Below are 24,934 nucleotides of genomic sequence, written 5' to 3'. Positions count from 1 at the left end.
TCTCATACGCGTATTTAAAAACCTATACGGGTAAATTGTTTAATTTTGGGTATGTTTTTTACGTGAAACGTTTAATTTCATTACAGTCGCCTCGTGTTATTGTCGTGCTTTCTGACCGACAGCAAAGGGCGCTGTCGCCACACTTACGGTGAAGTGAATCAGCGCATCATCCGCCAGCTCAAGAAGAAGAGAAATCAACATCCGGTCGGAGCGCGAGGGGAACAGCGACAAAGTATTTCGTTGTTTATTATTATTTTATGTGTTTATGTGTGTTGATCTTCAGTAAATATCATTTAGAGCCAAAACAGAATGATTAGTGCGTCAGTCAAATTATTTTGTGGAGTTAAGTGGAGTTGAGTAGTTCGTTACAAGCGGTACTCGGAACAACAGCATTGAGCTGTTTTATTTCTTATCTGATATGTTATTGTTGTGCTTTCTTTGGACTGTTTATAAATTGCGGGTTTATAATATTAACGGTTGGGATTAGCTAAATTGCCATATAAAGAAATGTTTTCATCGGTTTTCATTCTTTGTTTACAGGACCCAACGTATTTTTATCATCTACTCGGGAGGATTTGCTCTGATCATTAATAAATCCTAACCTTTATTGTATTTTCCTCTGTTATCCATAATGAATCCTTCAAACATATTTGGTAGACCACAGACTCCCTTTCAGGCCACAAGTAACACAAATCAGTCTGGCAGTTTATTCCAGTCTTTTGCACAGCAGAACACAACGCAGGGTGTTGGCTTTGGACAAGCTTCTGCCTTTACTCAACCAACGTTTGGCCAGCTAGCGGGACAGTCTTCTGTCTTTGGCCAAGCTTCTACTTTTGGCCAGACGCCTGCTTTTGGCCAGAGCGGTGGGCTAACCCAAGGACCGGGGCAGCCTTCATCATTTTCATCTTTGGCATCAACACCAGTTTTTGGACAGGGCTCAAATATGGGTCAGGAGACACAGGGATTTGGAGCTCCACCTCCTTCATACGCTCAAGCCACAGGTCAAAACCCAGTGCCTGCATTTGGTCAGGTCTCTGCTTTCAGTCAACCATCTGGATTTGGTGTTTCCTCAAGCATGCCCTCATCATCAACCAACTTCAGTAATACTACTACAACCCAGTCCAGTTTTGGTCAGCTTTCTGCGTTGCCTGTACCTGCAGCAACATTAAGTTCCTCTGGAGGGGCCAGACCTGATAATCCCACCAGTGGCATTGGGAGCAGTTTTAGTTTCAACCCACCCAATGAATCTGTTTTCAAACCTATTTTCAGCGTCAGTCCGGAACCTCCTAGCGCAAACCTTTCCTCAGCTCCAGAACCTTTTGGGTCATCCAAGGCTGTGACTAGCAGTGGTACATCTGTTGGTTCTCTATTCTCATGTGTTAAACCAAGCACCCTGGGCTTCAGTTTCTCGCAGCCGGCAGCAGCCCCATCTATTTCACTCTCAAGTTCAAATTTTCCCCAGGAGACAGTCAGTGGTGGCAACAACATACAGTTTACCTTCTCGCAACCTGCCAATCCTACCATCAGCAGTACGCCTGCTTCTCAGCCCACCACACCTTCCTCTTTCAGCTTTACAGCTAAGACTCTCCAGCCACAGGTAGAGACAAAAGTGCCTGCGTTTGGTGTTGCTGGAAGTGTATCTTTTGGATTTGGGGCACCCAAAACCGAAGCTTCACACAGAACAGAGGAAAGAGATGATAATGGAAAAAGCTGTGGAGGGGAAACAGTCTTTGCGAGTTTCGGCATAAAGCGGAAAGAGGAGATGTTAGATCCAAATAATGCTCAGGGAAAAGCTGCTAAAAGCGAAAGCGCTGAGGCTGGCGCAGAGGGCCCAAGACAACCAGCCAAACGCCCGCTGCTTAGGACCCGAGGTGCTGCTCCAGGCCTCTTCCGTAGTGTAATGTCTGATTTAATAAAGTCTAAAGTCAGCCCTGTAAAAAGAGAGGGTCCTCCCCCTCCAGACCGACCGGGTCCTCCTCCTCCAGACAGACCTGATCCTCCTGGTCCAGCTAGTGATGTACCACCTAAATCTCAGGATCCGACAGATGGGAGAAAAGCTGAGGAAATGTGTAAGTTGCTCAACACGAAATATTCTGTATTTTATTTATAACCAAGAATCTATCCTTGCTAACATTGTTCTTATCGCTTGTTTTTAGCACATGAACCTGACTCTCAGATGCTCACTTCAGGTAGATGTGTTGGTCGAAAGGAGAGCACTGATAGTTTGGGTGGTCTTTCCCCCACTGATGCCACCGTCATTCAGTGTAAGGGGATACCACCCAACTACAACAGGAAGGACTTCATTGTACAGCATTTCGGGCACTTTGGGAAAGTGCTCAAGGTGTATTGCAGGCCTCAGAAGAATCTAGCCATTGTGCATTTTAAAGATCACGTGAGCAGATCTAATTCGGTTTATAGTACTCAGTGTTTATTGTCAGAAAATGTATTACATTTAATTATTTTCCTCGTGAGGGATTAGGTTAACACTTTTCTCACCTTTCAGGCATCTGCTGCCAAAGCCAAAAAGAAGGGAAAGCTGTTTCAAAGGAATGAAATTCAAATATTTTGGCAAAGAAAAAAGCAAAGTTAGTAAAGCCACAATTTGGACGCCTATTGTGTGTTGTCTAATACAAATGACCATTTACCTATACAGTGCCGAACATTTTAGTCTGATTCTTATTATGCTCATGCCTAACGAGCACTATGCTTTTTATTTACAGGTTCAAGTGAGAAAGGCCTAATACCTACAGAGGTCAAAGATCCTGTGAGCGGAGAGATGGAGATGGCTGCTGGATTGTTGCAGTCATCACCTATTCGCAAGCCACTTCCCAGATCATTAGCCACCAGCATCCCTAGCACTCTCGCTAAAGGGTATTATCAAAGAACCCTTTAAAATGTGTTCTTGTAATAAATGTATTTAACTTTCTGCAGTAGAGATGCACCGATATGTAAATTTAGGCCGGATAATCGATGTATTGGCCGATATAGAATATCTAAATATTCCTTCATTAAAAAAGTATCTAAATATTCTGAAAAAAATGCAAAAAGCCTATATCATTTAACATGACCATTTATCGTCCGATACCGATATGGCCGATCATTTATTGTGCATCCCTTCTCTGCAGCCATTTTGTGGTTATTTAGCTCACGCCCAATTATTGTTGCATGCATTTTTGCAGCTCTCCAATCATGTCCTCAGTTGCTAAAACACTTCAATTCGAGATTGAAACATCACCGGGATCGGTCTCAGAGAAGGGAAGTATAGAACGACCTGTTGTCAACCTGCCTTCGGTTCTGCAGCCTTTAATTGGTCAGGTGGCTGAAACGGCAGAGGAGAGATACCGTCTCCTAGAACAAAGAGACAAGCTCTTACGGCAAGGTACAATACATATTACTGTATTTATTTGCATGGCTTTTGTCAATGAACATTATAAAATTAATGTCTTTTTTGTCCCTGAAGCTCGGATCAAAAGAACAGACCTAGACATGTCAAAAGTTTTTGTGGGGACCTGCCCTGATATGTGTCCAGAAAAGGAGCGGTACATGAGGGAGACCCGCAATCAGCTAAGCGTCTATGAGGTTTTTCCAGATACAGAGAAGGTTTGTGGCAGCTGGATCCAGTTATGTTAAGCTATGGATCCATTTCTTGCTTTAAATGTTTACCTTTGACTCGTTTTGGGATGCCTCAGGTAGACCATTTTGCCGCCATCAAAGAGTACAGCAGGTCATCGGCCGATCAGGAAGAACCTCTCCCTCATGAGCTTAGGCCACTTCCTGTGCTAAGCATGAGTATGGACTATCTGGTGACTCAGGTTATGGACCAGGGTGAAGGAAATTATCGAGACTGGTATGATTTTGTCTGGAACAGGACCAGAGGAATTCGCAAGGTGGGTTATTACTCTCATTGCTTTGATTTAAGGCATCTTACTAAATGATGAATTGTGTTCTCCATAATTCATTGTGATATTCAGTGTGCAGTGTTAATCTTATTACCATTGTTTTTAATGTTCATTTAAACCCCCTGTTACAGGACATTACCCAGCAGCATTTGTGTGATCCGGTCACAGTGTCGCTCATCGAGAAATGCACTCGTTTTCACATTCACTGCGCCCATCACCTATGTCAGGAGCCGATGATGTCTTTCGACACCAAGATCAACAATGAGAATTTGACAAAATGCCTGCAAAGTTTGAAGGAGATGTATCAAGACCTGGCAACCAAAGGGGTGTACTGCCCCAATGAGGCAGAGTTCCGTCAGTACAACGTGTTGCTGAAGCTCAATGATGGAGACATTCTACGGTATGGCTATGAAAAAAATAATAAAACAATGAGGGGGTGAGGTGTCTCTTAGTTTTATTGAGAATTCTAGTGGGGATCTATGAAGTACCTGAAGCATAAGCAGAAGAACAGAGACATTCTATGCAGTGATGGATGTTTTTTGTGTGTGAACGCAGTGAGGTGCAGCAGTTCCGTAAAGACGTGCGAGAGTCTCCGGAGGTGGATTTTGCAGTGCAGGCCTTTGCAGAGCTCAACAGTAATAACTTTGTCCGCTTCTTCAAGCTTGTGAACTCAGCTTCCTATTTGAGCAGCTGCATGCTTCACAGATACTTCAATCAGGTAAGTGCATCTCTTCTTGAGTCAGTATTATTCCATAATTCAAGCCAGGAGAAATTTCTCCTAAACTCTGAGTTGCTAAGGAGGTGGGCTAATGTTGGGTAGTGCAGATGACGAGGAATGAGAAACAAATACCATCTGGTTGTGATTTAGTAGTCTTAGCTTTTGACTAGCAATGGTAGGTTTTTCTTCTTAGTAAACAGAACTGTAAGTATTCCATGAATACTTAACAGAACCATGTTGAGTGAGTGCATATATTTTTATTTCTCTATCGCTTACGTTTTTAAGTTTTAATAGCGCTTTTCATATTATTGCATATTAATAAAGTATTGTTTTACTCAGTGCTGTAAGTTGCTTTGGAGAAAAGCATCAACTTAACAGGTTAGTTCATCCAATTATGACATTTCTGTAATCATTTCAAACCGATGACACAAAAGAAGTTATTATAAAAAAATATTGGTACCTGAACAATGGCGGTACCCCTAGACTCTCATTGGTTTTGTGTCTATACAATATAAGTGAATGGGTACCACCATGGTTCAGTTACCAATATTCTTCTAAATATATTTTGTGTTCTGCAAAAAAAAGAAAGTCTTAGTGTTTGATATCATTAGAGGGTGAGTAAATGATGACAGAATTTTCATTTTTGGGTGAACTATCACTTTAATGCCTAAATGTAAATTGAATGGTTAGTTAAGTGTGGAAACCGGTTGAAATATAATGTGGTCCATGTTGTTTTTTCACAGTATCTGTGTTTCCTTGTTTGTTTAGGTGAGAAGCAAGGCCTTGACAATTCTCAATATAGCCTTTACCGTTAGCTCTCTGAGATCTACAGTTTTTCCAGTCGAGAACTTTGTCAGAATGCTTATGTTCCGCAATGCCGCCGAGGCAACAGACTTCATTCAGCAGTTCGGCCTTAATATCAGTGATGGGTATGCCCTGTTTTAACTATCATTTGGATCCTCTCACATCCAGTATTGTATGAAAATTTTATCGTGTCCATTTTCTCAGTCTGGTGGAACTTAGCCGGAGATCCTTTCAGGAGCCCCATTTATCCCTGCCTCAGAGAAAATCCATCATTATTGAGAATAAGAGAACTGTTCTGATTGGAGAGGTGGTCAACGGTGGACCGCTGCCCAACCCATCCCACCACACCCCTGTTTGCAGCTTTGACTCCAACAACAAGTACACCGGTGATGGTCTCTCCACAGAGCCTCCACCAGCTGCTTTAAAAGGTGTGAATGCATTGACAACTTGTATACAGAAGTACAAGGATGTATTTAAAACATCTCAGTGAGTTGATGAACAAATGTCAAATTTTCTTGATTTTGTCAGGTTTTACTCAGAGGCAGGAGTTGGTGCCTGACCTCAGGCTTCAGATCAAATCCAGACTTCTGGCTGAACCACATGTGTTTGGTGAGACCTGTGGCACAGCCGAATCTGTTAAACCCAAAGTCACAGAGGAAACCAGCGAGAAGTCCCAAACTGCAGAATCTACTCTGCCTACCATTTTCCAAACCATATTCCCCCTACAGCCAGCCCAGCCTCCACCACCAAAAGCAGAACCAGCCTACACGTATCAGGTGAGACACCTATGTCACTGCGGAATGGAGTTTAAAGATGATTTCTTCCACAGCCAGCTTGTTGTCAGAATATGTACCATACCTCCCAACTTTAAGAAATTTCATTTTGGCATGCAACTTGTCCCATGCATCTCTGACAGGATATCATGGCTGTGATGGATGCAGTGCTCAATGAGGTTGTGGAAGCTGAAGTTTCTGACATAACTCGTACAGCAGCTGAATACGTGTCCACGGCCAACAGGTACGTCTGGATATATATTTGCTTAAAATACAGCATCACTTTAGTATAAGTTGTTCTAGTGTATTCTCAACCAGTATAGATTCTAACACCGTGTTTGTCCCACAGTGTGACGGATGGCGAGCTGGACATGGTCCTGTATGAGGTCATTAAACAGATGCTGGGGGAAATATCAATATCAGAGATCAAAGCTGAGAAAGTCAGAATTGCAGAGGAGAAACGCAGAATCGAAGAAGCCAGGTATATAAACGACTTGTCTTTTAACACAATAGAAGTCTTTGCCGTGTATGCTTCTTCTTAATGTGTTTGATGTCAGGCGAAGAGAGGCCTTCCTGGAGCAGTTCAGTGGGGAGCTGTGTGCTAAGATCAGCGAGGATGTGCTAACAGAAAACATTCATGAAACTGCTAAGGCTGAGATCAGGTACCTCAAGTTCATTTCTCAGAATTTGTACTGTAAAATGTGTTTTTGAAAGGAAAATAAAGTAAAAGTTGCCATGTAAATAGGGACTAGTTTAAGGGAAAAAGCTCCTTAAAGGTACAGTTCACCCAAATATAAAATTATGGCATTATTAAACACCCTCGAGTTGTTCCAAATCTGTATACATTTCTTTGTTCTGATGGACACAAGAGGGCTTGGCCACCATTGACGACCAAAGTAGGAAAAATTACAAAAGTACCCCAGAACTGTTTGCTTTCCTACATTCAAGCCACCCTTCACCGCCCATTTATCCTTCTATGTTTTCATCAGAACAAAGACATTACTAGAGATTTGGAACAACTTGAGGGTGAATAAAATGAAGACACTGTTCCTTAAAAATTAGTTTCATGACATTCATCCAACCTGCATGATTTTGTTCTTTCAGGTTTGCATTAGAGGAGAAAGCATCCTTTATTGCTCAGTGCTCAGTGGAGGAGAGTAACAGAATAGTAGAGGAGACATTGACTGAGGAGTTGGCCGCGGTGGCTCAGGAGATCCTAAATAAGGAGTTGAGACGTATCCGCAAGTTCATCAAGAGGTTTGTTTGTGGAACTTTGTCTATGTACTGTACTGTTTATGTGTTTGAGAAAACTGTAAAAGATGAGGTAACCCACGCAGTTATTCCTCCAATCTCATATTAAAATTCTTGAGCACATATACAGTAGTATTGCATACTTCGTATCTTCTTTATTTAGTTTGATGAAATTTATATATATAATGATAATATATAATAGATACAGCTGTACGTTTTTTCCGAAAAAGCACTGGAGGCGGGCAGGGGGGCGGAACTACAGCACAAGCACACAATACACCATCGCATTATCCCTCTTGATTCACTATAAGTTTGTGTCGTTTACATTGTGCACGTACCATGCAGATTGCCAACAAAACACAGACATAGGACTTGTGTCGTGCCGGTTGAAATATAACCTAATATATAATGTTTACATAACATTCATCACCGAAATACAGTGAACAAACTGGAGAATTGTCCAATAAGAGACTTGGAGCCGGGAATCCATGTTCGAAAAAAAACTTCCCGAAACCTGTACGAACCCTGGCGGAGTGAATCGAGCACAGAAATACTACGTCATATGTTCAACTAGTTTTTTGAGTTGACTATTTCAAGCTTCAGAAGCCAGCACATTCATCTGTGTACAGAAATCAGAATGCATGAAGTAGCATGTTACCTATTCTATAAAATGTCTTAAATGGGTGCATCAGTTTGGATTTTGTGAAAGATTTGTGGATTTAGTAACAACAATGTTTGTACTTTAGGTGGTCTGACGTTGTAGCTGTGCGACGTCAGCTGAAGAGACAGATGCGTGGTTTTCCTGCTGCCCCAGGCTGTGTGGATCCACGGTTCAAGTTACAGGCCCTCGTCCCCAGTGCACCTTCTAGTCACTGTCTGGACCTCCTAGCCCAGGGGATGGTTAACCTGGGGAACTCTGGGAACATGTTTGTGTCCTGCACAAGGTGAGCGTACAGCTCTATATCTGTACACTTTAGTTGTTTTTTTGTGCTTCCTGAGATAACCAAAAAATTAAAAACCTTTGCTATTTAAGCCTGCTTAAAATGAGACAGGGAGCAGTTCATCAAATGAAAGTTTCCTACTACTACAATCTTTTATTGAGGTAAGTAAAATTCAAATGAGTAAATCATATTTGAAACATTATATTTTATTGTAAGTATATTACATTGTTAATTTTTGGCAGTGAACGTGTATGGATGCCTCTTGATGTGCCCATGCTTGTGGCAGAAAGCGTTCCTTATGCACCTGACAGAATCTTCTGGAAAGCCACTCTTCTTTTGCCAAGCGACCGGGATTGCGATTTAAGCTTTGCTGGCAGGTAAGGAAACGTGTGACGGGGAACCTGTTTATTAATATTAAACTGTATGACATTGTGACTGGCCTCCACTTATTTATGCAGGATTCTGACTGACTGGATTGAGGTGAAATTGGGTGGAGGAAACACAAGTGAAGAGAGTGAAAAAAAAAAAGAATCACACCTGAGGACGCTGTGCCTCAGTCATAGTTTCCAAAATGTTGGGGAAAAGACTCATGAAGTTTACCTCTCTGTAAAGGTGAGCTTAAAAAAGTCAGCTTCTTAAATGTCATTTTATTATAATTATCAGTTGATGACTAAACCTTGTGTCTGTGTGCAGGCAAGTCATGGCCCCCTGAGCGAGGAAGATCAATGCTATTCGGAGAAACAGATAGATCTTCACGGTACCAATGCTTTGCTGATGCTACTGCCTCCTCCACTTAGTGCTGGACTGGGGCAGGAAGAGGAAGATGTGACCCTGCTCTCTGCCCTCCTCCAGCTGAGACAGGTGCAACAAGCCAGATGCTGGCACTCCCCTTTACCCCTGGCTGTGGTGGTTACTGATAATGAAGAGGGTAGAACCAGTGATCAGGGTTTAGAGGAAGGTAATACATTTTATGTATTATTTTACAGACATCCAAGACTTATGGCTGGAAATCACATCTAGTATATTTATTGTGTTGTCTGACTTCACAGCACTCATGTTGAACACATTGGTTAAAGATGGTCTCATCTCTGAATACATCTTCATCCATATACCAGCAGCCCTCACTGACCTGCAAGGCTCAGAGCAGGTCGGTCTTAACACTCCTTGTTTTTGTTTGAAAATCTAGTTTTATATTCTTCTAAATTGTATTATTAAAATATCTTCTTCATCAATCTGGTCTGCTTGCTCTTAGTTACTGTGGTTTTTAATGTGGCCATGTTGCTTGATATTTTATTCAAGTTTATAAAACAAACATTTCAATCATTATAATGTGATTGTAATATTATGTATTAAGTTTGTTAATGTTTCACCTCAGATGAGTCATGTAGTGAGATGGCTTGCCTCCCACTCCTGTACCGGCCCATCCCTGTCCTCTCAGACCCTGCTTCAGGTTGTTGAATCAGGCTTGTGCCGTGAGTTCCATTCCAGACTCCAACGAGACAAGCAGGATAGAAAACAAGCAGGTCTTCCTTCTCAACACCCGGAGCCCATCATGCAGCTCTGTAACAGCGTGTTGGGTTTTCTGGCAGATGTGGTTTCATCAGAGCAGCTGGCCAATCTGTGCTGGCCACCTCCTGAGTTTTCTTACCCTGAAAACAACGAACTGATTCCTCATCTGGACTGGAACTCTCCAGAACACTTGAACTGGCTGAGGAGGGCCATCCTTAGCCGACAGCTTCCGAAATGGGATCTGCCTCCCATAAGTGGTAGGTTCTGTTTTCTATAGTAAATTGCTGTCTTATAAACAGTATTTGCAATAACGGACTTGTTTTTGGTACCCTACATACGGTAAAACTTAAACCTATCTTCTCCTCTCCACAGCTACCTGGCCACACTTGTGTGCCTCTATATCGAAGTATTTATCCCAGATCCCCACATCACCCCTAAGCCAACCCATCCTAATGTCCCGACTAGAGAACCTGCTGAGAAGAGTCAACTATCAGTATTTACATGTGAATGGAATAGATGAGGATGAGTTTGAGGAGATTGGACCGTCCTTTCATGATATTCCCTGGGATGAGATAATATGTCTGTGTGTAGAGCATCGCATGAAAGACTGGAGTTTAGATCCTCTTGTGACAGAAGGTGAGAGCCACAGACTTTAGGGATGGATCGGCATAAGAATGTCAGTTGCTTCTGTAGTATAAATTTGAGTAAACCTGATCCACGTGAATATGAATGAACATCAGACCCTTTTCATTGGTATTAAAATGCCTATTTCGCTGCTGTCACAGATGCACTCACAGATGATGGCGAGATTCTCGTGTACTTCAACAAAGACAGTTTGGAAGGTTTTCAGCCTCCTGACAGCTGGATCGAGGCTTTGAAACAGACATTCTGTGAGAAGCAACAGGCGTCAGACAAGTAAGAGTCTCATTGACTCTGTTTTGCTTTTTTCATTTTTATTCTTTACAGTATCAAATATTCAGCCTCACCTTTTCAAACAGTTGTCTGTCAACAAATATTCAAACTGAATTTAATATTTTTTGTAGGTTAAAGATCGGAGTGCTGCCCAAGGCATCCAGACGCCTCTACAAGCAGCAGCTGTTTCAAAGTCAGATAGACATGGAGGAGGAGCCTTTTGTTTCAGACACCTCAGATGTTCCCATAGCACAGCGCTTTGAACGTATTCTTTCTTCTGTTCGTGAGATGAATGTTACGGACAAGAGGTGTGCTTTTACAATTGAAATATTATTAGATTATATCGTTGGCTTCAGCCTTTTTCACTTAATTTTATTTATTATTGTTTTTTTATTTAAACCTCTCTCTGTAGGATTGGAGATCAGATTCATCGTCTGATGGAAGCGGGGCCTGAGAACCTTGCCTCTTTTCCTCTTCCTCTGCCCACCAGCCTCCTCTCAGCATCTCCTCTACACACGAACCCCTCACACAAGCGCCCTGCTGCTGGCAATGTTCATATACAGGTACAGTTTTAGCAAAGCCCGAGCTTTTAACAAGAGTGAGTGTCATATTTACATGTGGCGTTCATCATAAATGCAATCTGACTGTATTTGTGTGTTCCTAAAAGGGAATGAGAACAGAAGGGTCTCCAGACAACGCACACACTTCTATAGTGCAGCAGCTTCAACATACTCTGTCTGCCGTTCATGAGATGAACGCTGAGGGCCAGCGGTTAGTGTTAACATTTTTATTTGCACTTCCTTAATTTAGTATGAAAAAACCTTGAATAAAACATAATCCAACACGAACAACTATTTAGCACAAATTGGGTTAATAAGCATACAGCACTGGACTTCATCTTTTTTTATAGTGTGGCTACTAAACCAGTAGCGATATCTAATTTGATTTCAAAATCAAATAAAATTGAGAATTTTTCCACATGTGTCTGTAGGATCGGAGAGCAGATTCAGCGTCGTATTGATGCGGATCCTTTGCGCTCTGCATCTTTTCCCCTTTTCCTGCCCTCCACCCTCCTCTCTGCACCGCCTTTGAGAGTAACCCCGTCACACAAGCGCCATGCTGCTGCTAACGTCCACTTACAGGTACAGCAGAAGCAGTCTTAAATAAACTTTTTTAACTTGACAAAATAGTGATCTTTAAATGTGTCGTCGTGCGTTTTTTGAAGGCCTCTGCAATGTTTCTTTAAATGTATTTTGGTGTGTTTTCTTAAGGAAAGTGAATCGGATGAACCAGTTAAGAAGTCATCTAGTTGTGAAAAAAGCAGACCATTATCTTTGTTGCAGCGTCTGCAGGACTTGAAACGAGAGTTAACAAGTCAACAGGAGGAGGATCGTGTGTGTGATCTTAAGCTGAACTGTCTTTTAGACATTGTTGAGACCTGAAAGTGCTTTAGGTCTTTATGATAAAGTCTTATTTGACCACTTGTTGCTCTTTACTTGTATACAGTTTTCTTTGTTTTTACAATTAAAATAATGTGTTTGCCATGTGTCTTATCTGTTTATTTGTATAGTTGTTATGTAAATTCCTCTTTTGTTTATACATTGATCAAATCAGTGCATTTTTCTTTAGACATACTTTTCACCTACATACCTGTAAATGCCACCAAAATTGTTTTATTAAAAAGTGTATTTCTGGACAACAATTAAATCCGTTTTTTATTAAACTGCAATGCCGTATAGAAGTGTTCTTGAACTGCACCTATTGTGAACACACATTCGCCTTATTGTTTATTCATAACGCTTCAAACGTGATTCGTCCAAACCCGAATGTCACGCCCATCTTTGCTGGATTTCCCAGCTTGTGATTGGACGGACCGTACTCTGGTCATATCTCTCCATTCGAAACCTCGCTCGGAAGGCGACGCTGGGCATTGTGGGGCATGTAGTTTACGCGAGAAGCATATTTTCGTTCGTTCGACGTTTTGTGAGAAAAAAAAACTACATTGCCCAGATATATATAAATGAGGCGTTGAGCGGTCGGTCTGTTGAAATGAGTCCGCTCTTGTTTAGGTCACAGAGTTTTGCTTATGAACTGCATGATGACAGAGGGAACGTGAGTTATTCATGTTCATTTGTGAATACTATTGTTGCTATTTTTGTACATATATTTTACCAATGCAAAACCCGCTAAACAGAAATAATTTTGACGTTTTATATTTTTAAACCAGTATTCTCATCACTAATCCAGTCTCACCAATTTACTTTTTTGTTATAACAATGCTTGATTTTACAATATGATTTATTTTACTTATTTTGCAGCTCCAATGCAAGTCAATGTTTGAATAGCACCGTATAAAAGCCTTAAAATAAATCAATAAAATATTAAAAAACAGTATCATTATTCTATTTTTATAATTACAATGCTTATTTAAATATATAATCTAAATTGCATCATTCATAGTGTGTTGAATTTAAAGGTGTAACTTTGTTATAAGTGTCACTGCAAGTGTAACTTCTGTACGTTTCATACAGGTGTTTGCGTAGAAGGGGTGGCCCATATAAGACTGAGCCTGGGACAGATCTCAGGCGCTGGAGGTTGAGCAATGTAGAGGGCAGACAGACCTGGAGGTATATAGAGGATGCAGACGGCACTGACAGACAGCAGAACATGCTTGAATGCCACTCTCTGGGATTGGATACGGTAAACATAAAACCATATAATCAGCATTTGACTACATTAGAATGCATGGCATGCTTTACACTCTCTTACGTTACTTTTGACGTCAGACGGAGTTTATCGCAGCATCCCCAACTGCACATACCGCAGTAGAAGCTGCACTGAAGGGAATGGATTTCTACAGCCGTCTGCAGGGCGAAGATGGACATTGGGCCGGAGATTATGGTGGACCCCTTTTCTTACTGCCAGGTAATGACTGATTCATTTGGATTCGAGTGAGTGTGAACGTCATAATATCTTTTGTCCAGTTCATACATCATTACTAAATAAAAATAAAGGATTCACATAGTGTCTCGTGGTTTTCAGGTCTACTTATAACGTGTCATATTGCGAAGATCCATCTCCCAGAAGCATGGAAACAGGAGATGGTTAGATACCTGCGTTCTGTACAACTGCCTGACGGAGGCTGGGGCCTGTGAGTATTTATCTTTTGTTAAATGTGGATGACTCTCACCAAACATCGAAGTAACATTCTCATTATAATTAAATCAATTTAAGTCTAATTTTCGTTACTCCAATGTTAATACAATTGTTTATATGCATACCTTTTAGGTTTTTTAATGTTTATAAGCTACGGCATCACTTAAGGAATGGAGGAATTATCAGAAATGTTTATTTTCCAGGCACATTGAGGATAAGTCTACTGTTTTTGGAACAGCTTTGAGTTATACCACCATGAGAATTCTAGGAGTTGGTCCTGATGATCCAGATATGGTTCGGGCGAGGAACAATCTGCACAGCAAAGGTCTGTAAACGCTGTGAGATGTACAGTGTGCTTATCTATAGCGTTGCCTACTGAATGAGACACGTGGTTCTGCTCTGTTTCAGGGGGTGCTGTCGGCATACCCTCTTGGGGTAAATTCTGGCTGGCCATCCTTAACGTTTACAGCTGGGATGGAATGAATACTCTCTTTCCAGAAATGTGGTACGTAGAGATTTCAGTTATAGTACTATATTCCTATTGTGTTTGTTTTGTTCATTAATATAGTTGCGCTTGCTATGTCTAATTTAATCAGGTTGTTCCCTTCCTGGGTGCCAGCACATCCCTCCACTTTATGGTGCCATTGTCGTCAGGTTTACCTGCCCATGAGCTACTGTTATGCAGTCAGATTGTGTGCTGATGAGGATTCTCTGGTGCTCAGTTTAAGACAGGTGCAGTTCCACAGTTTTACCACAAGGGGCCAGACCTGATTAAATTGGTCAAAGCAAATATGTATGCTATGGAAAATGTATATGTTATTTGTTTCAAACAGGAACTGTATGTCCAAGATTACTCAACTATTAACTGGCCAGCTCAGAGGAACAATGTGGCAAACTGTGACTTGTACACACCACACAGCCCCTTGCTTACAGTCGCATATTGTGAGCTCAAGTAAAGCGTCTTTTTCTCCTTTTGGTTTTGATTCACATAATATTCATAAACATGATCTTACAGGGATCCTGAATGCGTATGAAGCTCATCACAGCACAATGCTAAGAGAAAAAGCAGTGGAGGAGCTCTACGATCATATCAATGCAGACGATCGCTTCACTAAGTGCATCAGCATCGGCCCGGTGAGAGAGTAAAATCAGCTTACCCTTAACCGAAAGTGAAATCTGAAGTCTACCTTGATAATACAGTTTACTCAATGATACTCAAACTTGTTTTGTCAGATCTCAAAAACGATCAATATGTTAGTCCGCTGGTATGTGGATGGACCCCAATCACCCGCTTTCCAGAAACATGTTTCTAGGATTCCAGACTACTTATGGTCAGTGATCTGTGTATGGAAATATCTCATGAATGTTTTGTTCGTGACCTTCTGCTGAACTTTTCTCCTAACTTTACAGGCTGGGTCTGGATGGAATGAAAATGCAGGTGAGTTGTTTTCTCATGACAGAATGCATGACATTTATGCTAAACATTATTATTTCCATTTTACAGGGAACAAATGGCTCACAGCTATGGGACACTGTCTTTGCGGTACAGGCATTTCTGGAGGTGCACAGGACATTGTTCATTTTTCGACTTTACTCCCAAATAGAACATGGTTGTAAATAACTTTTTGTGTTGAATTGTGAATTTTTCTCTGAACAGGCAGGTGCCCAAGATAATCCTAGGTTTACAGAGTGTCTCAGACAAGCCCATCATTTCTTTGATCTGACTCAGGTACATCATTAAAGCCTCTTTATGGTTGTTTAGTTGACTGTGGGTGGCAATGCTAAATATGTTAATGAGGGAATTTTGTGAATATCATGACCTATCAAAATCAAAAGAAAGAAAGAAAGAAAAATATTGTTTGCCTCATGACATTTTATTAATTGAATTTATTAGATAATAAGTAAAAAATAGATATATTCAGCAAGTAATAACATTATGTTTATATATAAAAATATATCACAACCTCGTTCGTATATTATATGCATTGAGTTTAATGAATTTTAATTATTTTTTATCATTTATTTGGAAATCAAAATTAAATAAATATCTGTTCTTTAATGAAACGGGTTTCATTAGATTTGCCTTAAATGTTTGGTTGATATCTAACCAGTATATTTTATTTGTAGATCAAAGATAATCCTCCTGAATATCAAAAATACTACAGGCAAATGAACAAGGTAAACAGTTGTGCATAGTTTCTCAACATGTAAATGTAATATTAATCGTAAATTTGCAATAATTATGAACACATTTCAATGAGCGTTTGTGTGTGTTTGTGTCAGGGAGGATTTCCCTTTAGCACACATGACTGTGGTTGGATAGTTGCGGACTGTACAGCAGAAGGGCTGAAATCTGTAATGTTACTGCAGGAGCAATGCAGTTTCCTTCAAAAACAAATTCCCAGAGAAAGACTCTTTGATGCTGTCAATGTGGTAAAACCCTAAAATGACCATTTAATTGTTTATGCGTGTCTTTGGATGTCCATAGACAACAGTCTAAAAAAGAAGCCTTCATGTCTCACACTCTCTGATCAGACAGAACTTTGTGTTCTTGTTCTATATAATCTCTAACTCCGTAAATCTATTTCAGCTGCTAAGCATGAGAAATCCTGATGGAGGTTTTGCCACGTATGAGACAAAGCGTGGAGGAAAACTCCTGGAGCTCCTAAACCCATCTGAGGTTTTTGGTGAGCATGCAGTTTGAAAAACACTTTTTTTTAACAAATTAAACATGACAAAGCTTGACTAAGTTCCAGTCGTCACTGCGTTTTTTGTTATCGTTTCATCTTTCTTTCTCAGGTGATATCATGATTGACTACACGTATGTTGAGTGCACCTCAGCTGTAATGCAGGCGCTGAAACACTTTCATCATGTATATCCTGAGCACAGAGCGGAGGAGATAAGGTACATCGAAACAATCTTTCAGCACGTTGGGGTTTGAGAAATGGTTTGGTTGAACTTCGTCTCTTGATTTTACAGGTCAACTCTGCATGGAGGTCTGAACTACTGCAGGAGGGTCCAGAGGCCTGATGGCTCATGGGAAGGGTAGGCATTGGTTTTTAAATTCATCATTTTTCTAATGAAAAAAATTGTTCTGACAATATCATTGTTTTTTACTTAGGTCTTGGGGAGTGTGTTTCACATATGGTGTATGGTTTGGTCTAGAGGCATTCGCATGTATGGGCCACACCTTCCAGAATGGGTAAGTTACATGTTTTCTAACTGAAACAATTCGGAGTGAGAAATCCCATAATGCACTGGTTTTGCTCAATGTTTTCGTTATTTGTTCATTGCTGTTCTTTTATTCCTTTACTGCACTTTCCACCTAATGCAACCTTCTCATTCCTTTTTTTCATGCTTCAGGTCTGTTTGTGTGGAGGTGATGCATGCATGTGACTTCCTGCTGTCTAAGCAGATGGAAGATGGAGGCTGGGGTGAAGACTTTGAGTCATGTGAGCAGCGACACTATGTTCAGAGCAAGAACTCCCAGATCCACAACACGTGCTGGGCACTGCTGGGCTTAATGGCTGTCAGGTATCATAAGTGTTTGTATATTAGCAGATCTTTAGGTTTGTAGATATATCTACAGGACTTTATTAATGATTTCTTTAAAAACAATTTTTAGGTATCCTGATATCAGAGTAATTGAGAGAGGTGTTCAATTATTAATTGACAAGCAGCTTCCCAGTGGAGACTGGCCTCAAGTAAGTAATAGTTTTGTTTATCTACTCAAGTTTTGTACAATCTCCAAAATGAATCTATTGTCTGACTCTATCGCATTGTATGTACTGTTTTTTTCTGTGTCTAGGAAAATATTTCTGGAGTGTTTAATAAGAGCTGTGCCATCAGCTACACCTCTTACAGGAATGTTTTTCCTGTGTGGACATTGGGTCGTTTCTCACGACTCTACCCCAGCAGCTCCGTGACTGGAAAACTCAAGCTGTGATTCAGATATATTTGCATTTGTGCTCCAAATAAGCGAACTACTATTTTTCTTTGAAACAAACCTGTTTGCTGCTTTTTAGAAAATAAGAGATGATTGTTAAAGTCTATAAAAATTTGTATTTTAAAGGTATTAATTTTTGTTAAACCGCTTTGTACTCTTCTAATATATATTTTGTCAAATATTTTGTCGCAATTTTTCTTCAAAATTCTATAGTACAATGAGAAAGAGGATGAAAAGGAAACATCTATTTTTGTCTCTAATTTGTCACGCACTCAAAATGAAATACAAAAAACAAGTGTCCTCATTGTGAATTGTACATTTTGACATCCAGGCATTTCAACATACAAAAAGGTCACAGACTTTGCTGTGTGTATATCCTGCATACTGCCAAAATAAGAATATTATCTTAATACACCCAGTGTCTTGTCTCAGTCTTGTCTTATACTGTAAACTTGTTATCTTTTTTATTTATTTTATTTTAATAATAATGTATAATTGTTATAATACAATAAGTATATTAAAATATACAATATCATAAAAAATGCAATAAATCATAACAAATCTATTAATCGCAATTGAAATTGTACAACTACAATTTTAATTATAATATTTACATCATTACAAATTATTATGTAATATATCACATTTATACACTACTAAAATAATACATTTAACTCTTGTTTATACATAACACAAATAAGAATCATTATGTTATGTTATGTTAATAGGAATATTATTTATGACGTGAGGACTTTTATTTTGATATATCGACGCTTTGATTCTGCCTTCTCAGTGGTTCATGGGTAAAGCCGGTTTAATGAACAGCTGATTTGATTTCCTCTCGGAATATCGTTCAATTTTGTGCGATGTCGAGGGATATTATGCAGGATGACAGGAGGGAGATATGAATGTTAAAGCCAAGGGTTGAAGGATGGCGTCAGGATGGCAGCAGCCCGGATCAGTTAAAGCTGCTTTATTCTTAAACAACATCATCTTGCTCTGTATCATCATCAGCAGCACCCGGGCAAAAGCGCACACCTGTAACCATAAAGTGCCCCTGCAAACAGAGGTCAGTCGTCCAATCTGCATTTATGCTTTTCCATACGTATTATTTTACGTCTGTTATAAACATAGAACGCGCCTGCTGTCAAATACCGAATCACAGATCATTATAGCTCCTGTTAAAAATAATACAATTCCTATTATAACCATCAAATCCCTTAAAATCTTCGTGGTGGGTTTCTATTTTCTTCCAAGAGTATTGTCTTTGTAGTGGTCATATGTTGCATATAAGAAGAGTCTGTCTCTCAATGCAATGTAATGTAATGAAGGACTGGTAAATGCAAATGTGTTTATTCCTACTTGTTGTACTTGCAGGTTATACACAAAGTGTTTCTAAAGCCAGATAGATTGACCAAAAGAAGCACAGAGCAGCAGTTAAAGATCCAGATAGAGTACGACTCCAGCTTGGACGGGTAAGTTTCATTTCTATATGTGATGCTGAGCATCTACATCATGATTATACATTGACTTTACAATATCTTTACGGCTCACACAGGTTAGATGAAGACAAAAGCAGTCTTGTGAAGGTAACAACTGAAATAATAATGACATCATTTTCTTTAGCTCTGAATGGTCTTACACACCCATCTGAATAGAGCTGTATGCATGATTGATTTTCTTATGCTTTGTTTAAAGGACAAGCTCCTCCCACAGGCCATTGATTATCTTCAGAAGGCCTTTAGGGTTCGTAGGCAGTCCGGTCCGATATTACTGAGCAGGTAATTCTCCTTTAGGCCTCAGCAAATCCTCTTAAATGCGTACTTTTCTGGAAGCTTGGTCCTGTATCTTGTTTATGTCTGTTGTGTTATTTCATTTTTTTAGACAATGTGCAACAAATCAGTACCTAATGAAAAAAGATGATCCACATCGCTACTGTCAGGGACCATGTGCAGATATCACCAAGTGTGGTCCGGTTATTGTGCCTGAGCGTCATTTACAGGTGGGTCCCACACGTTGTCATTCTTCAAATGCAGTATTTATAGACAATGACTCAATTCTTCATTCCTACAATAAACATTGTTAAAAATGTATGAATTTGTGCATCTTTATTCAAATATTTATCAGCAATGCAGGGTGTGTATCGAGTCAGGGAAGTCCTGTGGCCCTGCCGGTCCTCCTGATGGTGAAGGGGTGGAGAGGGCCGATTTTGTGCTTTACGTAAGTGCGATGACCACTGAGCGGTGCGGGCAAGAGAACATTGTAGCATATGCAGCGTACTGCCAACTCGAGTCCGAACTAGACAGGTAACAACAATACAAATTGAAACACCATTGTTTTTATGTAATTGGTGTTGTTGATGCTAACATCACATTTTTATATATTAAGACCAATTGCTGGATACGCCAATCTGTGTCCCAATATGATCTCTACTCAAGCTCAGGAGTTTGAAGGGATGCTGTCCACGGTCAAGCATGAGATCATTCATGCCCTGGTAACAACATTACATCTGGAACATTACGCATTAAATCAGCTTGGCTAAAACTGCTGATGTTTTGATGTAACTTTTTGTTTCTCAGGGTTTTTCTGCTGGTCTCTTTGCCTTTTTCCACGATGACGACGGGAATCCTTTGACGCCACGTTCTGTGAGCGGTCTTCCTGCATACAATGAAAGGTAATGGACAGATGTGATTATACAGTAAATGTATTCCTTTGATTGAAATATAGTGCTATTAAAATTTGTATTACATTCACCTTAACATTTGAAATACGTCACGTGTGATGCTTTGATTTACCATGTCCTACCTAAATCGTGCCACATATGATATTAAACACATTACCATATTTGTTTATATGTGAAATGGATGTACACAGCACCTTATCTCTTTCTGTATATCTGTTCTCAGTTTAGGGTTATATCAGTGGAGCGATAAAGTCATCAAAAGAGCGACCCGGCTGTGGGACATCCGAGGCGGCCGCATGGTCCGACACGATGTCCATCTTCTTGTCACTCCACGTGTAGTGGTGAGTTTTAAAGGAATGCCATCCGAATGGAAGACATTGATCAGTGCTTATGAAATATTAGGGGAGCTAAGAAATGTGTTTTATCAGGAGGAGGCCAGAAAACATTTTAATTGCCCCATTCTGGAGGGCATGGAACTGGAGAACCAGGGAGGTGCTGGCACTGAATTCAACCACTGGGAAAAGCGTCTCTTAGAGGTACTGAAACCAAATCCATAAATAAAAATGTAATGTTTCAATTTCAATTTAGTTAGTGTTACTTTTGTTAATTTATTTCAACATGCTTTAACAGAATGAAGCTATGACTGGATCTCACACACAAAACCGAGTGTTTTCCAGAATAACTTTGGCTATAATGGAGGATACAGGGTGAGGGAAGTGTGAAGCTCTTTTATAGTGCAATTTATTAGCAGTGGACGTTCTTTAGTCAATAAAATACTTGGCACAATGACAATACTATGTTTTCTGGTTCAGGTGGTACAGAGCCAATTACAGCATGGCAGAGAATCTGGAATGGGGAAGAGGTTTGGGCTGCGACTTTGTGATGAAAAGCTGCAAATTTTGGATTGACCAACATCGCAATACGTGAGCTTTGCTTCAGTTCTTTGTGCCCTCTCATATACATCTGGCATTTGTTTTATTTTGTAAGAACATGATCAGATATCAGTAGACTTTATAAATAGTGGTTTGGGTCACTGATGTGATTCGTGTTGTGTGTTTGAAACACATTGGGAAAAACATTTCGAATAAAAGCTTTTTTGTTTTTTTTAACAGGAGGCCGACGCTGAGCCCATACTGTGATTCTGTGAGGACGGCACCTTTGCAGCTCACCTGCAGGCAGGACCAGCTGGCAGTGGCCGTCTGCAACCTGCAGAAGTTTTCGCATGCGCTTCCTCCAGAATACCAGGTACGATTCAGGAGAAATGCAGATATGCATAAACAAGGTCTGTATGGGGGAGATCTTGTGTAATGCCTCAATTGGTTCCCAATCATCATGTGTTAATGAAAGGTTACTGTTTATGGACTTTACATAATATATTTTTGGAATATAGTGTTAATATAGTGTAGCTCTGTTCAACTTTTAGAGCATGGTGCCAGCAACAACAAAGTCATAGGTTTGAATCCCAGAGAATGCACATACGGATATAAAGAATATATTAGAATATATAAAAAATGTTCATATTTGTGTGCTGTAGTACTTTGACCTCATCCCTGGTGTTGCTGAGGAGGATTTATCAGCATATGGAGGCGCGGTGGAGATCGCAGACTACTGTCCCTTCAGCCAGGAGTTCAGCTGGCATGTAGGCGGAGAGTACCAGCGCAGTTCTTACTGCAGAATACAAGAGAACCAGCCAGGTGGTATCTCACTCCCCAACACCTCCCACACATTTTCTCTCACTTACAGTTGGAGTGTAAAGTCCCTTGATTGTTTTCTCCCTTAAGCTGTTTGGAGGAACTATGGGGCAGAGCAGTATGGGCCAGGGTCAGTGTGTCTGTACCAGAAGTCAGCTTTTGGGATGGAGCAGTGCACCAAACGTATTACCTACCCAGACTGGGGCAGTGGTTGCTATAAGGTAACTAATGAACTGTAATAAATTTGAATTTTCAAACATTCTTTTGCCATTGCAACACACTGAACAACTTAACAATGCTTTTTTAGATTTTGTGCACTGAGGTTTTGTGATTCGTGTTGCAGGTATCTTGTACAACCCAGGGTCTGTCTGTTTGGGTGCAGAATGAGTCCTATCCATGTGCCCGTGCCGGTCAGGTGATCAGTGTGAGTGTGTGGATGAACGAGTGGGTTTACAACGGGCAGCTCATCTGCCCCGTCTGCGCTGACTTCTGCAGCGACTGTCCCCTCCCTCACGAAATCCCCCCCATAAACACCACCAAGAGTATTCGCTTAGGTAAGATTCAGCCTTTCCAGCATGCATCAACTGTATTTTGGATGCTGTATATTTTATATCATAAAATAATCTGTTTTTCTCAGATCCCTGTTCCAGTTCTTCCTCCCTGATGGTGAATTTATGGAGGCTTGTGTTTATTTTCACTCCACTGCTGGCTGGCTTCCTCCTCTGTGTCAGGGACTGAATTTGGTCCTGATTGTGACAGGTGGGAACAGGCTTCATGCTGCCGTTGACTTCCTTTGAGGTTTAGCTGTTGTGTACGGCAAACTGATGATCATGTGTTGATCTGAGTACTCTTCTCTGTGTGGAGTTGTGTACTGTAGGGATTGAAAAGCCATGGATTGCTCACCTCAGCCTGGTTGTCACATGCCAGCGAACCGTAGATCCAATGAGAAGCCATAGTCGTGCAAGCTGCAGTTTGGCAGCACTGTTATGCAGGTGCTAATTAATGTTCTCCTTGCGTGTTTGATGGACCTGAGGCATATTGGGCCATAAAATAGGCGTGCAGCTGGGAATCATGAGTGTTTTTGTATGCTCCTATTTTGACCCGTGAAATAAATTGTTGGTGAGCTTTGATAAGGTTATGTTACTGGTGATTTTGAAATTGCATGGAGAAGTCTGGGTGAGAAAATTATTAGAACTTGAATGTTCCTTGGTGTCTTAGTCATTGAAAAGGTTTTAAAACGTCTCATGATTAATATACAATGGGTTCCTATGTCTGTGACATACAGTTTGAGGATTTTAAATGAAGTTGACACAGAGAAATATATGATGTTCTGAATCTGCAGAATGAGATACAGATATCAGATAAAAGGCATTTGTGGTTTCAGAAGGACACCAACGATATGTATGAGAAAATCAACCAAATAGAAAGTTTCACTAGTTGTCTCAGACATCCGGACCTCTTTGTATATGTTTTAGTTTTTTTATCACAATTAATAACAGGACAAAATTCTGCCTTGTTTTAGACTGAATCTCCGTTTATCTTGAAATGTGTTGCCAGATTTGTCATGAAGGGCTGTGCTTACAAGGGCTGCATATTGTAGATATTGTCTTCTTACAACCAACTCGATAAAAGCCCTTGAGAAAGTGCATTTCAAGTCCTTTTGTATGAGATGAGCTGTTGATTTGTTTGCCATTCAACGTGTTCGATTCGATTGCAAGGTGCCATTTAGTTTCGCTTTTGTCCATTGTTTTATAACTTATAACCGAATTGCAATAAGTTTTGCAATTCGATTCCATAGACTGTTTAACAGTGTTAACTTAATTTTTTACGCTGGTTCAGTTATCCATAATTGTAAAAGCACACACTAGCTCTGGGTCTAACACTTCTCTGGTCAAAATGTTTAGTCACAATATGTGTAAATGGGAAGCAGGTAGTTATTGTTCACTAACAAAAATATAGAAAACACTTTCGATAAACTTTATTTATTTTAATCAACACTGCATTTTAATTAAGTCCATTATCTAAGAACAATAAATTGGGAACAAATCAAGGAGCTGCAGTGCCCATGTGATCATTTAGATCTATTTAGATAAAAAGTTTTAGGTGTTTAGGTGTTAGCGGACTAGTAAAGGTTTCTATAAAGCAATCTAGAACGCTACTAAATTCACAAATGTATAGTTTCAATATTAGAACTTTGACAATTCGTAACAGTTTTTACATTTGTAACACTTTTGTTAGGTTAGATTACGTTTTCATTTAAAAAAAATACTTATTAAATTGCAGGTTTCCTGCTTTGACTGTGCTGGGAGCTTGAAAAAAAACATGGCAGCTTTACTTAAACTAAATCTTCATTTTTAACCCTTTTCAAGATTACTGTATGTTTTCTGTTGTATATTATGATATACTGTATAATTTGAAGTAAATATGTTGTATTTGTAGCAAATGAAATTTATAGTAATTGATTAATGTAGACAGTTAGGACATCACAAGAACCGTTTGCAAGTATGAATCTTTCCCCCATCATAAAACATGGTGTGATTATAGTATGAATTACTATACTGTATGTATTGTTTGTGTTATGTAATGAAATGATGGACTGAATGAGCCTTATCAATGCAGGTTTTCTTATTATTAAACTGAAGAAGTTTTG

General features: G+C 40.0%; 3 protein-coding genes across 5 annotated transcripts; all 3 read left to right on the top strand.

Moving 5' to 3' along the window:
- The first annotated feature begins 69 nt into the window (after positions 1-69).
- On the top strand, positions 70-12,919 carry mcm3ap (minichromosome maintenance complex component 3 associated protein). 2 transcript variants are annotated; one of them, XM_079463942.1, is made up of 31 exons: positions 70-232; positions 541-2,069; positions 2,157-2,392; positions 2,504-2,585; positions 2,721-2,871; positions 3,180-3,379; positions 3,461-3,600; positions 3,690-3,887; positions 4,031-4,299; positions 4,455-4,617; positions 5,386-5,546; positions 5,626-5,849; positions 5,950-6,197; positions 6,338-6,438; positions 6,544-6,675; positions 6,752-6,856; positions 7,299-7,451; positions 8,192-8,389; positions 8,479-8,547; positions 8,629-8,763; positions 8,845-8,998; positions 9,080-9,344; positions 9,436-9,533; positions 9,762-10,152; positions 10,268-10,531; positions 10,681-10,810; positions 10,939-11,115; positions 11,220-11,370; positions 11,475-11,578; positions 11,799-11,949; positions 12,079-12,919. In XM_079463942.1, exons 2-31 carry the CDS (start codon positions 632-634, stop codon positions 12,247-12,249), a joined length of 6,459 nt encoding a protein of 2,152 aa, XP_079320068.1. In that variant the 5' UTR covers positions 70-232; positions 541-631; the 3' UTR covers positions 12,250-12,919. The 2 variants fall into 2 exon arrangements, with proteins under 2 accessions (XP_079320068.1, XP_079320069.1); XM_079463943.1 differs by lacking the exon at positions 70-232 and having other exon boundaries at positions 495-2,069.
- On the top strand, positions 12,820-18,329 carry lss (lanosterol synthase (2,3-oxidosqualene-lanosterol cyclase)). 2 transcript variants are annotated; one of them, XM_079463945.1, is made up of 22 exons: positions 12,820-12,919; positions 13,339-13,507; positions 13,594-13,732; positions 13,850-13,958; positions 14,167-14,288; positions 14,372-14,468; positions 14,560-14,695; positions 14,797-14,905; positions 14,979-15,097; positions 15,197-15,294; positions 15,374-15,401; positions 15,468-15,524; positions 15,621-15,692; positions 16,091-16,141; positions 16,247-16,396; positions 16,554-16,650; positions 16,763-16,868; positions 16,944-17,009; positions 17,086-17,166; positions 17,328-17,498; positions 17,590-17,668; positions 17,773-18,329. In XM_079463945.1, exons 1-22 carry the CDS (start codon positions 12,894-12,896, stop codon positions 17,908-17,910), a joined length of 2,220 nt encoding a protein of 739 aa, XP_079320071.1. In that variant the 5' UTR covers positions 12,820-12,893; the 3' UTR covers positions 17,911-18,329. The 2 variants fall into 2 exon arrangements, with proteins under 2 accessions (XP_079320071.1, XP_079320070.1); XM_079463944.1 differs by having other exon boundaries at positions 15,374-15,524; positions 17,773-18,323.
- A 350-nt stretch (positions 18,330-18,679) lies between these two features.
- Positions 18,680-24,365, top strand: lmln (leishmanolysin-like (metallopeptidase M8 family)). The gene is made up of 17 exons (XM_079465177.1): positions 18,680-18,979; positions 19,288-19,385; positions 19,469-19,499; positions 19,609-19,691; positions 19,795-19,912; positions 20,038-20,216; positions 20,299-20,404; positions 20,490-20,584; positions 20,817-20,934; positions 21,022-21,129; positions 21,224-21,300; positions 21,406-21,516; positions 21,706-21,838; positions 22,128-22,287; positions 22,375-22,505; positions 22,628-22,838; positions 22,922-24,365. Exons 1-17 carry the CDS (start codon positions 18,842-18,844, stop codon positions 23,020-23,022), a joined length of 1,998 nt encoding a protein of 665 aa, XP_079321303.1. The 5' UTR covers positions 18,680-18,841; the 3' UTR covers positions 23,023-24,365.
- The last annotated feature ends 569 nt before the right edge of the window (positions 24,366-24,934 follow it).

This window comes from Barbatula barbatula (genome assembly GCF_947034865.1).
Source record: "Barbatula barbatula genome assembly, chromosome: 9".
In the NCBI taxonomy this organism is placed as follows: domain Eukaryota; kingdom Metazoa; phylum Chordata; class Actinopteri; order Cypriniformes; family Nemacheilidae; genus Barbatula; species Barbatula barbatula.
Note: the sequence above shows the minus strand (reverse complement) of the source record. Positions and strands in the feature narration are given on the sequence as shown.

What these genes read in the sequence shown, in the direction of transcription:
- mcm3ap (XM_079463942.1), top strand. Translation starts at nt 632, where the DNA reads ATGAATCCTTCAAACATATTTGGTAGACCACAGACTCCCTTTCAGGCC. An exon ending in AAGCAACAGGCGTCAGACAA is followed by an intron (nt 10,811 to 10,938) that starts GTAAGAGTCTCA and finishes TATTTTTTGTAG; the next exon opens with GTTAAAGATCGGAGTGCTGC. An exon ending in ATGAACGCTGAGGGCCAGCG is followed by an intron (nt 11,579 to 11,798) that starts GTTAGTGTTAAC and finishes ATGTGTCTGTAG; the next exon opens with GATCGGAGAGCAGATTCAGC.
- lss (XM_079463944.1), top strand. Translation starts at nt 12,894, where the DNA reads ATGAACTGCATGATGACAGAGGGAAC. An exon ending in ACCCCTTTTCTTACTGCCAG is followed by an intron (nt 13,733 to 13,849) that starts GTAATGACTGAT and finishes CGTGGTTTTCAG; the next exon opens with GTCTACTTATAACGTGTCAT. An exon ending in GAACAATCTGCACAGCAAAG is followed by an intron (nt 14,289 to 14,371) that starts GTCTGTAAACGC and finishes GCTCTGTTTCAG; the next exon opens with GGGGTGCTGTCGGCATACCC.
- lmln (XM_079465177.1), top strand. Translation starts at nt 18,842, where the DNA reads ATGGCGTCAGGATGGCAGCAGCCCGGATCAGTTAAAGCTGCTTTATTC. An exon ending in CTCGAGTCCGAACTAGACAG is followed by an intron (nt 20,217 to 20,298) that starts GTAACAACAATA and finishes TTATATATTAAG; the next exon opens with ACCAATTGCTGGATACGCCA. An exon ending in GGGGCAGTGGTTGCTATAAG is followed by an intron (nt 22,506 to 22,627) that starts GTAACTAATGAA and finishes TTCGTGTTGCAG; the next exon opens with GTATCTTGTACAACCCAGGG.